General features: G+C 36.7%; 1 protein-coding gene across 9 annotated transcripts in view; it reads left to right on the top strand.

The window, feature by feature from the left end:
• The window catches only part of LOC105831895 (moesin/ezrin/radixin homolog 1), a 33,163-nt gene that overhangs the window by 12,183 nt on the left and 6,600 nt on the right, over nucleotides 1-14,380 (top strand). For 5 of the 9 annotated variants that reach the window (XM_036291674.1, XM_036291675.1, XM_036291676.1 and 2 more), the window contains 5 exons: nucleotides 404-583; nucleotides 6,125-6,235; nucleotides 10,615-10,638; nucleotides 11,493-11,525; nucleotides 13,762-13,884. In XM_036291674.1, the coding sequence (XP_036147567.1) occupies nucleotides 404-583; nucleotides 6,125-6,235; nucleotides 10,615-10,638; nucleotides 11,493-11,525; nucleotides 13,762-13,884 (471 nt within the window). Of the gene's footprint in view, nucleotides 1-403; nucleotides 584-6,124; nucleotides 6,236-10,614; nucleotides 10,639-11,491; nucleotides 11,526-13,761; nucleotides 13,885-14,380 lie in introns of those variants that run through there. The other 4 variants (XM_012672352.3, XM_012672351.3, XM_036291679.1 and 1 more) reach the window with 3 other exon arrangements.

Below are 14,380 nucleotides of genomic sequence, written 5' to 3'. Positions count from 1 at the left end.
GTTGAGATGCCTGCGTACAGCGGAGTCTTCGACAATACAGTACCTAGAATATATTTTTTTAATAGACATGGTTTTTTTTAAACCTTCACTCTTAGATCGCAACAATTTGGAGTTTATTTTCGTTACTTTCACGTTACATCCATGGAAAGTGTACGGTTTATTTAAGGAAAAATTGTGAACGTTTTAACCAATTAATGAAAGAAAATTGCGGGGCAAAATTGTCGAATTGCGTGTACAGAACGTTAAAGCGCAGTATGATTTTAATAAACGGTTTGAACGTAGGCTGACGTGGGACGAATCTTATTTCCTCTCAAGAGAGAGAAAGAGATTCGCGTGACCCATTCTACCGGGTGACGCGTTTCGCATCGTCTGACGACGTTTTGTTTTTGCATGTGCCGCGAAGATGAACGTGAGGGTGACGACGATGGACGCGGAGCTGGAGTTCGCGATCCAGCAGACGACCACCGGGAAGCAGCTGTTTGACCAGGTCGTCAAGACGATCGGGCTGCGCGAGGTGTGGTTCTTCGGCCTCCAGTACACCGACAATAAGGGCGACCTCACCTGGATCAAGCTCTACAAGAAGGTAGGTTATACTCACGTATTCATCCCGCGACGCTTCCTGCTTACTACCCACCCCCCTACCGTCCTCCAGTCGAATTCAATCTTTTCATCTCTCTCTTTCTCCCAGCTTGTAGCTTGGCCCCTCGACTGACGATTTCGAGCTTACCTGGATCTTTTATCGAAGTTAACGATTAAATTTACGATTAAAATTATTAATCTTTTCTATCGGTATCATTGTTTGTTACACATTGCAGATGACTGACATTAGATTGTTTGTTCTCTGTGATTCGACTAAAGGCACACGCATGATCTGTTCTCTGAAACTAAGGGTTTAAGGTGTGCTTTACATCGATATACCGGAATTACTAAAATAATTGAAGAAGAGGGTTTGATCTACTTTATAGTTGTGAAATCTTCCTTTTTCTGGATTACACACTGAAAAAGAAAGTAATATATACAATAAGATATGTAATTGCGGGCTGCCAACTACAGATACACTCAATACAAGAATATATGCTATTGCAGTATCAACATTGTACTTTCATTAACAGTAAGGGCCTAAACACAATGCCAGGCAACAGGCAATAGGAACAGAAATAATGAAAGAGAGAAAGGATCTTCTCTCTTTCTCTCTTCCTTTATTTCCTATTCATATTGCCTGTTGCCTGGCATTGTGTGATGAGCTTAAATCTTATTGTATTGAGTATTTTATGTAGTTGGCAGCCCGCAATTACATATGTTTATTGGCTATATTACTTTTTTTTCTGTGCACTGAAATGATCCACGTCATGGATCGAAGCGTATGAGTTTTGATGTCGTATACTAATATAACGACGACAAATAGTATGCAGATATTGTATTATTTAATAGTGAAAGATCTTGATAATTTATATAACATTCGCATAAACAACTCTGATAGATGATTTCTTTTTTATTTCTTTTCGAAGCCAGCAATTTTATATTTTAAAATTATTAAATTATTAAATTATTTATTACGTAAAGAGTTGAAAGTCGCTGTTAGGTATTTTTCGAATAACATTTTGTCGCGCAAATAGTCGACTGACAACGAGCGAGAAATGTCCACCGTGATGAATTTTCGGCGTTGACGGCGGTGAAAACTGAGCCCCGTGGTAACGGGTGGCTTGTATCAGTCGTCGTTGTCGCGTGATCCACGCCGGGATTCACCCGCGCGTATCGACGCGTGCGTTGTTTGCCGGGAATGAAAGGGAAAGAATGGAAATGCTCCGAATTGTCAAGTCGGCCGACACCTGACCCCGCGACCGCAGAGAGTAGCAGTCCGCTTTGTAAAATATGTAGAGTTCCTACTTTATAGAAGTATCCCTACACGTAACTGTAGATCATAAATGTAGATATAGCGAGAAACGTGATCTGTGAACGAATAATTTTACACTACGTACATTGTGCTTAGCCCATCAATTTCTAGGTTTTTCCATTGTAAACCTGTTAAATCCTTGTAACTCAGGTTCCAATTAAGATTTTTAGACTGCAGTTGAAGTAAAAAGTTGCTTTTTTCCTGTGAATTTAGTCGGCGTAAGATGGGATATCTTTGGAAAAAAAGGGATATGAAGATTAAAAATGGAGATAATATAAGAGACTTTGTTCATCTTTCTGAGTAAAATAATTTATAATTTATTCAAATAATTATATCAAATTATTCTGCTAAAATAAGCGACATTATTTGTTAAATAGTTGTTGGTAAAAAGGCAAGAGTTTCTTTTTTACCTTCACCTTTAACCTTTTTATCTTTTTTCCAGGTATCTTATTGCTAACTAGGTTTTTGGGAAAGAGCCACTCCTTTTTTTGTCTCCAAAATACCAGTTATGTGTAAAAATATTGACTAGGAAAGGAGAGCCTTCTGGAGTTAAACTCTTGCATTAAACTTGGTAATTTTCCACATTTCTTCACCGACTCGCGGTCGATAACCAAGTTTGAGGAAACTATTCGATTGTGAAAAAAAAGTATACAGGAAAGAACACGGAGCGCGTGTATCTCGTTGAAAAGTTCCACGAGGCAAGAAGGAAAGTATACCTCGGAAAGAAATCGCGGGGACGCGTACGTAACGCGAGATTCTCGAGATTCCCGTTATATAGATCTTTTACGAGATTAATCGCCAAGATCTCGATCAACTTTTTTATTTGATTGAGAGAGAACGGAGTGGGGGTTCGATTTAGATGTATTAGATTATTGGTCTCGCGTGTAATTCGCGTATCGTCGCGGTCGACCGTGCGTTAGATTTACGCTTACGCGCACGTAAAGTGTATGGAGTTAATGCCACGAAGTAGCAGGTAATTGCCGACTTCCTAGGGAATTGCACGCAGCAGACCCGGGTATATTTCCCCCGGGTCGACGTTGTGCGCGCGGGTCCCAAAGTGGCCGTTCGTGAAGTACATTGCGCCGATTCATACAGAACCTGTTCTTAGACGCGGTTGGGACAGAGACAGAGAGAGAGGGGAGGGGACTTTTTTCTAAGGATTATATTCCCTTAACTTCTGTTAATTACTCACGTCGTCACGCGTTGCATTTCGCCGAGGGTCGTTAACGTCTCCCGGCACCGTGAATGTTTATGTTACTCCGTTCGCTGAAATTCAACACCGTAAGATCCTCGATTTATTATTGTTCCTTTATTTCTCATCTTATTCATATTTTTCTATTTAATTTTTAGTTTCTTTCTGATCTGACTTATATACAAGAGATGAACAAATAAATATGAATAAGAAATATTTTTTTATTAATAAGAGATAAATCCATCACTTGCCTTTAAATACATATTTTATGCTTGTTTGGAATAAGGTTCAACAATTGAATAGTCATCAAAGGGATGTCATACTGTTCTTTTGACATAATCTCTTAAGTAAACAATGTCAAAGGAAGAAAGTTGCTTTTTACATTATTTTTCGAAATTGTCTTGTTCTTTCAATTTTTTCCGGTCAACTGCCCAACTTAAAAATCATCCAGTCACTATGGAGCAATTTAAAGAGCAGAATAAAAAAACAGATTTTCTCCTCTAATATTTCTTGAAGGATATTCTGCTAGAAGAATGGTATAATATTATCCTGATGACTATTCAGGCATTGTGTAACTTTCTTCCAATCAAAAGACTAAAGTTTGTATTAAATACAAATGATGGGCCAAGCTTTTTAATAAAATAAATAGTGTTTCCCAGATGTTCACTATTTCGTCTATCTTCTACATACATTTTCCGATGGAGTTTCGTTGAATCGGCGTGCATGGTCGGCGAGATCGCTTTTTTTTTACCTCGCCAATCGTGCAACGGCGATAAAAGAGTTTCTCAGATCTTACTTTGTCGGTGACAAATGCTGACGTCATCGTCTTTCAAGTGCGAGACACATGTTTGACATCTTCACGCCTTTTTTCTGATCACATCAGAAGCACGATTTTTCTAACCGTCTTCGTTCTCAAAGATGTTGTAGAAAGTTTCTCCGTTTCTGTCGAAAATCATCGATTAAAGAATCACAGATGTTTGCCCTGAAAATTCACGCAAAAAGTCTGACATTGTTATTTTTTCCAAATCACTAAACATTTGGAGAAAAATAAATTTCAGACGCAAGCATTCTCTTTCTGCAGATTAAAAATAAATAGGATTTCCGGAAATATCTGTTTTTTTTACCGTTAAGTTTTTATTTGAATTTGATTCTATATTAATCTCTGCAATTTTTAATCAATGATTATTTATTCATTAATTTCTCATTATATTTTGGATTTTTTGATCAAGAAATATTTTGGTATACATGGAGAAAAAATTAAAAAGAGAAATTGCCTTGCAAATAAGACGGTGGGAAGGAAAGGATTAAGACTATTTGATAAATGTTGTACTCCGATGATTTTTTTCAAGGATTCCATTCAGGATATATGCGTGCGAATCGACCAAGCACAATTGTCCTCGAGAATTCGGCAAGGCAACCGTGCATCGTCCGGTTTTTCCTGCTAACCTGTTCGCGATCGGTCGACTTCAATTTTCGAGTTCGTGTACAGTTACTCGTAGATCAAGGCAGACGCGCTCCATCGGCTTTCACCCGGCCGGTTAGTGCCGGAGACGCTCCTTCACCTTGACACAGTGTCGCCCGTCTCGTCGGCCATCCTTTTTTTGTCTTCTTTTCAGCGCGGTTTTCTCGTCGATAAGAACTCGCCTCCGGATTTCTCGTCTCTTTCTGCCCGCGTGTTTGAGACTTTCGAGAACCTGCTTCCGACAGGAAAAACGAGGAAAAACCGACGCGACAGGTGCGCGCCAGGTGAAAATTGTGCGGTGGCTGGAATTACAGGCACGTGCTTGTAGTGCCAGGCCAATTGAGGAGCAGCTGGCGTGGCAGTAAAAACGTCCGTTCCCACGTGGGGGTCTCTCGTTTTAGCAGACGCGTCTGTTTCATAGAATTGTTTCACGGTTTGACTTAAATTTCATTTAAAATTAAATGGTATAACACGACACCTGAGTGAAATTGTTTCTGTTTTAGTCTCGATTAATTATGCGACGAAGTCACACCGTGGGTCTCTCGAGCGATATAATAATTTTCAGAATACATTTTCAATATTTATATTTCTGCTCTTATGAATATGCAACAATTCTGTTCTTACTTTGCGTCAAATAGACGCCAGACTTCTTATCGCGGTAAATTAACGCAAAAAAATGATTCGGGTTGTCAAACACACTCCTGAAAATGAATATGGAAAAACGAAATTACCTTTGGTCGCGTTCCTCCGTGGAATTTGTCGCGTTTGTGAATCACGACGGCTATTTACGCAACAATATCGTCGTTCGTTGAACCTCAAGGTGTACTTAGATATGCGCCGTTGGCAACACACTTCCACGCGATAAATAAAACATTAGAGCTGGATTCCAACGTGGAATAGCTGCCGGGGGAACAAAGATGGGAAAGAAAATATAGGTTAATGTATTAAACACATGAGGGAGATATCCACAACCGTTTACCGCGGTTTGTACTTGAAACAAGGAAGCAGATAAGCTTTGTTAATTCCGCTGTACGCGATGCGAGACATCTCTTTCAGATATTTAAAGATTTACATTTAAATAGAATGACATCTACGAATCTGAACCATGATAATTAAAAGAAATCTTTTCGTGATTTCTTTCATACACTCGAGTTAATTGTCTTTTTCAAAATTTTAAAAATTCTAACGGATCACGTAAATCGCGAGGTGAAAGGCTTTATAGAATCAAGGCGTTTCTCATTTACAGACTTGCCGCAATTTCTTTTTTGATGATTCCATCCAGATAATCTGATTTTCGAAAGACATCAATTTAGCATCACCGCAGATTAGATAATGCAATTATGTTATCTGTCATTACATATAGCCACGACTATTGTGTAATAATACAATAATTAATTTGTGACTCATTTTTCCGACGTAGTTTATCTACATGTATCGTTGTACATATATGGTAAATCGCTGTAGTAGTTTGCTCCGTTTATCCCCGCTCGCGCCAATTTTCCCCGTAATGAGCCAATTTTGGCGTGAAACGCACGTTTATTAAGTTTTCCCTTAATGACGAGTCGATTGCACGCAGCCGGAAAGCGCGATAGCGAGGGTGGTGAAGAAGGAGGTGAAAAAGAAAGTTCGAAAGCTGCGAGGCTACTCCGACTCGGACACGGACGACGACGAGTTCGACGACGGCCTGGTAAGATCCCGAAAGGACATGGTTTCCTTCGGCACGTTCCGAGACCTGCCCTTTACGAGAGAGAAATTGCGGAAGAGCGTGATTGAGAGATGATTGAGAGATTTCCAGTCCATGCAGGGAATGATCACACTTTTGTGTGATCAGGACAATAGGATGGGTATTTGAAATTTTCAAAAATAGACAAACTGAGCTAATTCTTGTTTTTTATTGTTGATAAAAAAAAAGTTTTTAAAAATATTTTTTACCAGAGAAAGATTATATGTGATTACACGCACATGCACACATGCACAAATGATTTCTTATAGAAGAATAAATGTTTAGATTGAAATACAGATTTTAAACATGAGAAGACCGAATCGTATAAAATACACAACTAATGTAGAATATGCCTTTATATGGTCATAATTGGAGCTGATATTTACTTGTGATATTTACTTTACATACCTTTCCAAGTTCATTGAACTGTGCGCCGAATATATTTTTCAGTCTTTAAAAGAGCTATAAGATGAATCTGATTAGTAGTATCACAATATTAAATTGATAATCCATTTAACAGTAATGATTTTAATAGCACGAAGATCCAGCCAGCTATGACCGTAGAAAGGCATGGTTTGTATTAACTATTTTAAATGTGTTTAACATTAGTGAAAAGATTTCGCAAAGAGAATTGAAGATTGATACATCAATCACAGAACGATTGAGGTACGGATGTACGCGGAGGTGTAAAAATCTTTTTTTATGCGAGGATATATAAGGTATTCCTGGCGAGGCTACCGACGACCACCTTTCACCTGCGGGTACTTCGAGCAATTTGGAATCGGCATTTTCCTTTGGTGAAAATGTCGAGATAGGTCACGAGATTCGTGACGATCTTTCAACTTTCGACGTGATTTAATATATCTTCGTTAACAAATTCTCAAACAAATGAGTCTGCTCGCAAGTCCATTATATTACATTTTTATTTGTCTTCGTGGTTTTACCTTTGGAATTTAGTTCTCGGAAACTTTTTCTTTATCCTTTGATCTTTCTGTCCTTGGCCTAAGCAAGAATTTAAGACGAACTCGAAGAATCTGTGAGATGATAGATCTGGGATGCTCTGTAAGATGGATCCTCCGGTATTTCGTCGCGTGGTGTTCTCATCTTTAGAGGAGGGAGAAAGAGGGGGGAGATAACATCCGCAGACAAGTCAACCGTTTCGCAAGGCTTGTTAGGCGTGCAGAGATTCAAGAGGAAAAAAAAAAGAAAACGAGGACGTCGTGCCGCGGTCTTCGTAGAAACGAAACGCTTATCGCGTCGCTGTTGCGATAAAAGAGAGAGAGAGATGAGAAAGAGAGACGCGAACGACCACCCACCCACCCCCGCGCTTTATTGTCTCTGATATGCGTGTCGCTTATATTAAATGATTCAATCGAGCGTGTTACGTCAGTTGTAAGTATGAAAATACCGTCTTCTCTGTGATGAGTCACGCGATGAGGAGCTGCCTAAGGAATTTCTCCGCGGAAAAGCACGAGGTGCTTCATTCCTGGTTATTTCCAATCGAAGGAATAGAAGAACTGAAAAGGCACTTAATGAAAATGTCAAGGCATCGATAGCTTTTTTTTTCGCAAAAATTGACACTACGAAACTGATAACACCTTCAAAAATCTATGTTTTTTTAATATCAAGGTTCTCTTTATCTCGGCTTTCTCGCTCTAAAAAATTTGTCTTTCTTATAGAGAAACAAGAAATTCATGCGTTACCCTAATTTGTTGTACGCGGAATTGTTGATTATTCCGCGTAGGGCTTTTCTCTTGTGTCTTCTAATGGTGCGTCACTTTCTCTCAATTAGGATTCATATTAACCCTTTAACAGAGGTCGACTCTCGCGTGAATTGCGAGCGTTTGCCAAGCGCGATACGCTCGTTGAGATTACGTTGTGCCGCGTTCTTTTTTCTTCAAGGCTCATAATTCAACTTTTTCTTAGGCTAATGTACCGTCTCGAATTACACTAAAGAAGAGATAAATACGTATGTTAGTGATATACTGGAAGAAAGGAAAATTTTCTCCTGAGACACTTCCTGCTCAAGATTAAAAGTTTCAGGAACAAATCTAAGAAATGTAATATTTTTTTAACTGGTTAGTGACGCGAATGAGATAACAAGGTGATGTTTCAGTAGTCCTTGAATATTCGTAATTATGATAAATCCTAGTTTCTTCGGGAAAAACGTTAAAAAAAATTACCTCATTAGTGATGCACTCATTGGCTTGGCCGTATATTTGTAACATTATTAATGTTACGTGATACGAAAAAGCAATTTTATCGGTGTCCAAGCCATGGGTGCCGATAAAGCTGGAATGGTTGACATGGTTGGAATTTCGCGATAATGAGTAACTTATGAGGTACAGCTAATGCTACGAATCACGCCTGGGAGCGCGCGTTTCGCAATTAATGGGCGCGATGAATTTATCGCTAATTGAATCGTGATTCGCCGTTGCGACCATGAAGCACGACGTGTCGTGATATTTTTCACAGGCGCGATTTTTAATGCCGTTGTACATCTTTTGCGAGGCGTAGAGAATTAAATCGTTTACAAGGATTATGTAATTTATATACAATATGTATAATCATATAATTAATTTTTTTAAGGAATTTTATAATCTTCAGTAAAATATTATATATTTATAATATAATGATTTAGGATTATTTCGAAACAAATTGAGTAAAGAATAAATAGTATTAAAAAAGTTATAGTAATAAATTGTAATATAAAAAGGATAAAATTAGCGGAGTTCTTCAGTTCTCTCCGCTTTTTCGTGCAAACTACAATAATGCAGTTCATTTTATTATCGCGCTAGAGCTGTGTCATTGTCAGAGAGCACAACTTAATGCCGTACGCGATAAAAGCGTCGCGCCAAAACTCGAAGCGAGCAACAGACGACGTCGTTTCAAGGACTCCGGTGCAACGTATGTAACTGGGCTATATCTTGCGGGGATGCTCGATCATCGTGCTTGATCTTCGCAATAGGTTGCGAGTTGGAAAAGACGGGTTTACGCAGGTGTGGACTGTGGACTGTATTATGTAACGCGGCAGGATCTCCGGCCGATTGGCGCGCGGATTCTCGTTTTCCTCGTGTCACGCCGATCCGTTCACCGCCGTCATTCCCTCGTGCCGTATTTCCGTTATCGCGCGTTATGCTGTAAAAGGCCACGTTGGGGCCACGTATGCAAACCTAGACCAGGCAAAGAATCAAGACTGGAAAGTCGAATCTGATGATCAATCCGTTCTTTCATACTCAAATTACGCTGCGATTTACATTTTTATGAATATTAACATTGTGATTATTAATATTTCAGGAGAGATATATGACTACATATATAAAGTTTCTGTGATTTTTTTTATGTTGTAATAATTGGGGATTAAAGTTAACAATAGACTTGGTTTTAATAATGAACGCGGTATTTTTTTTATCAAGAGTTTTAAGAATATAAATTAATTACTGCGTCTTTTTTTCAGTCCGAATACTTTTATCTCAAGAAATTTGATTAAAACTTCAAAATAAGAAATATTTAAATTTCATAATAATTGAATTTCAATAATTAAATTTCAATATTGAAATAATAATATTGATAATTAATTTAGGGATTAAAATAAGGCAAATATTTAAATCGTAATGTGAAAATTTTGTCAGATGTTATTTCAGTAATATAATCTGTCGATCTTTATTTATCGATGATCGAGTACAAGATTTAAAGACGCAGTTATTTTTGGCAGATTTAGAAGACGTCATCCGTCAGAAATGAATCTTATTTTCGAGACTGACGGTTCAAGTAATTAGCGATTTTCACAAACTTATGATAAATTTTTTTTTATATTTACGACGTACGCGGATAAACAATTTTTAACGGCAAATTTATTATGTGAAGAAAAAAAAACTGAAGTATGATTTAGTTAAAATAGTTACAGATTTTGTCAAAATTAACAAAAGTTATATTTATCACTTGGAACTTTTTTTTCCCAATTTCGTCGACGCTCTTACATTTTCGTGAAAGAGAGAATAGTAAGTTTATGTCACACGAGACGTTACATTATATAGAATTAGTGGTTAAAATGGATGCAAGATGGCATTTTCTTCCGCTGGCTCGGGTTAAATTCCTCCTCGTGTCCACGACGGTTCTTAAAATTATTGTCATTATGAGACACGGCACACAGGTGGCATTCATCACCATTTACCTGGTTTACCATAAATCCAACATGCCTCGAATGTCGACACGATAATTTCAAGGATGCGCTCGTGGCCGAGATACGCAGAATGTTTTTTTTTTTTAATACCGCAATACTTTAACATCACCGTATTTTTATTCTTTAAACGCATGCCAACCGCAATACTAACAACTGGAAGAGTGGACTTTCGTTCTTGTCTAGGGTAAGTTGCGAACTGATTGATCTTACAAACGTTGTGCCCAGTTTGTCCTGCATGCCGACAAGAAGCGATGCATGTTTGACGACACGAGATCACCTTTTCTCAATTATGTATTTAATATTGAGTCCGAGACTTGGTATCTGAAACCGTTCAAGAATAAGGATTTCTCGTACGTGTAGACGAAGGAATTTTTATTCATCAAGAACAACGGCAATAAAGTACCGTCCCGTGACTTGTGTAACTCATTTACAAATTATGCAGTTGCCGTCAAACGAGATGTCGCCTCAATTGCCATACCTTCTGAAAAAAAGAGCGATAACAAATCATATGTTGTTTGATAAATAAGAAGGTCGTTACATCATGATCATAATCATGATCGTGATCATGACTAGTGGATTTTGGTTTAAATGCCATCCTTGGAACGCGTATCTCACGCACGGATAAGCCTCGATCTTCGTCCGTTCGCGAGAAACTGTATCTCATTACAAGCATACACCGAGTTTTTTCCATAATCTAATTATTCTTCGTTATTTTCGTCCGATAGATGTGCAAGTAACGTTCCACGATAAGCCGCACTTAGGTTGCGTGTGTCAAAACGATTTAGTTGTCACGTCTTTTAGATTACTCGTTGATAAAGAGTTATTTGAAATTTTAATTGTCATAAATTACATAGTTACAAAATTGTTTGCTTAAATGCGAGATCAGTTTTACAAAATACAGCTTGTTGCAGTAATCTTGTTTTATTTATTTGCGAAACACATGAAAACCTTCTATATTTTCGATCGAATGCATGTGAATGTATCAATTAGCACATTGTAGCTGTAAGGATAATATGTGATATTAGCAAATAATTGCAGGTGGTTCCGTGCGGTCTTCGAAAAATCTGCCACGTAAGATCACAAAGAATTTTCTGATCCTTACATATTATTTTGATGTGTTTCTCAGCACCTAGATTTGAATTCCCGAATTGAACAGAAGTAACACGTCATCGGTGATCTTTTACTTTTGTCCTTATGTTTGACGTTGACTGAATTAATTACTAGATGACAAATTCACAGTTCCCATTAATGCTTATTCGAAAAAGAGCACATTTTACTTATTCACATATTTTTAATTATTCAAAGAGATAACATCTCATTTAACTTTTATTATTCTTACGAAATGCGTATACTTAAGCTTTTATTCATTTGCAATGATACAAGATATATGATAAGCAGAAAAAATATTAATTAACGAAATTTAAAAAAATGTGATAATAAAGATTTTTTCTGGTTTGACACATTGAGATAAAATTTGATGAAATATTGTTTAAACATATTCGATCGAAAATTTTTGCAATGTAACAAAATTTGCTTTCTCTTTTGCTTTGTTTTATCATTACAAGTTGAGAGAGATGTATTTTTATATTTTTTTCTCTCTTAACTTACTGTGAGACATGATTGGTATAATTGTGTGAATTATTGTTCTGTTACATTTATCATGTAATTAAATCTATCATGTGTATCGTACGACTGTTGTTTTTATTTGTGATTAGGTCAGGTAAAAACTTGGCACAAGATAATCGTGCAATAATCACGTGTTTTTTTGATACAATATTACTAATCTTAACATACACTATAGTTTATGCAAATCTTTATGAAGTATTATGAATTGTTCACGACGTGTTTGGCAGTTGCTGTAAGAAAATGGTGACACAACACAGAATAAAGAAATCTCGCGTCATCAAATCTTACTTAATTTGATTTTCAAAATAGTACACATTGCATACATTACATAATTACGCATCGCAATGCTATTTTCGAATTATTCTCGAGATATCGCGAGAAAAGGCGTTAATTGTCCTCGTGATAGCTACCAGGAACGCTGTTGGTTTCTTATCTGCCTCGCGCAACATTTTTTTATTCCTCGTTAATACAGATAAGTACTTGGTAAAAATATAAGGTGCACAAACTCGACAAGTCGACACTCTATCTTCGTGACGTAGTTGTTCTTTCCGCGATACATCTGGATAAGATTTCGTGGGAATGGATAATGAGACTTTAAGAAAGTACAAATACATTCCTCGCGTATGGAATTGCTGTTGGAAACACTTTTGCGCTTGGCACATTTTAGTAACTTTCGCGATACTCATCACTTTGAGTGCCTTTTAACGCAAGAATAAAATGCAATTGTGTATCACAATGGAACGTCCGCAAAAACATCATCTCCATTCTCAGAACGATTCTCAGTTTTATTTATTGAAGTTGTAACGGAAAATTCCGCTAATATGTTAAAAGTTTTATTATCAAATGAATATTATTACAAAGACTTTATTTCTATTAAGATTATAGGATATATTTCTCTCTTAATCCTACACAATCATGTAATTAAAATAACATAGCAACAATTTTTTTAATTAATATACAAATTTTATGAGAATTTAATGATTTTCTGACTTTTTGAATAACTGCCAAACACGTGTATTCATCAAGGTATTCGAGGTGATTCTACTAATTCTCATAAACACATTTTTACGACAATGCCGAACATTTTTCAACTATCTGAATTTAAGAAACGCCAGCAGATATTCAATTTCGATCGGTATCTACGACACCGATATCGCACGCATTACGTAATTATAATGAACTCTTTGATAATACCGTTGACAATAAAGAGCGAATATATCTGTGATAATATCGTAATATGAATTTATATAAATGTAAAAAAGGAATATTTTCGAGCGAAAAAAAAATTTTTTGATAGCGAACATATTCTACATATCCTTACTTTATTGCGATATGTAAAAGATGTATTAAGCTATAATACGCATTAAAATACTAGTTATTGTAATACATAAGATATTAAATAATAATTCCTAAGATGTGAGATTACCGTATTAATTTCCTTAATGCAAAACCACACTTTCTTTAATAAAAAACATTTTTTTACTATTTCATACAATTCACGCTCTTATATGCCGTAATTTTCTTTATGACACGAGAACTATCTGTTTATATGTTTGACTATTTTTTAATGAATTTATAAACACTTTGCACGTTTTTACACGTTTGAGCGTCAAGTGTGATGAAGCGAGAGAAAACGAATTTTGATGGGGTTTGGTCACTTATTTTTTTTTAACGCTTGCAGGTGATGAACCAAGAAGTCAAGAAAGAGACGCCACTCCAGTTTAAGTTCCGTGCAAAGTTCTATCCCGAGGACGTCGCCGAAGAACTGATACAAGACATTACACTGCGACTTTTTTACCTCCAGGTAAAAAACTATTATTCAAACATTAATAAGTTATTATACACACATAAACTATTCATTATCTTGTTCTTTCGCTGTCTGGGAATGTGTCTTCATTTATGATCTCAATAATAATATTTTTTTTAATTTATCGCTTCGATACTCAAAGTAATTTCGAGACTGATTAACGTTTAGAGCAAATTGATTTAACATAAAAACAATGCATCTCATTTATACGTCGATCGGACTAAGCCACGTGCATCAAGACTATCGTTCGTTTATCTGATTCGTTTCTTCTCGTTGCTATCTCGTCCTTCGCGGCGGATACGCGAACACGAGGAATGCGCTTTAATTTTTTGCTCAGTTGAACCAAGTAAATACATGTTTAGTGTTTAAGAATATCTTGTGAAAGTTTAAGACACCACGTGAAATTAGTGGAATTTTATTCACAATTTGGAAGAATATTTCTCTTGAACAAATATAAGATTTGAATTTTCTTATATTTTCTTGATTTTGTAAA

The sequence above is a fragment of the Monomorium pharaonis genome, chromosome 9 (genome assembly GCF_013373865.1).
Source record: "Monomorium pharaonis isolate MP-MQ-018 chromosome 9, ASM1337386v2, whole genome shotgun sequence".
In the NCBI taxonomy this organism is placed as follows: Eukaryota; Metazoa; Arthropoda; class Insecta; order Hymenoptera; family Formicidae; genus Monomorium; species Monomorium pharaonis.
Note: the sequence above shows the minus strand (reverse complement) of the source record. Positions and strands in the feature narration are given on the sequence as shown.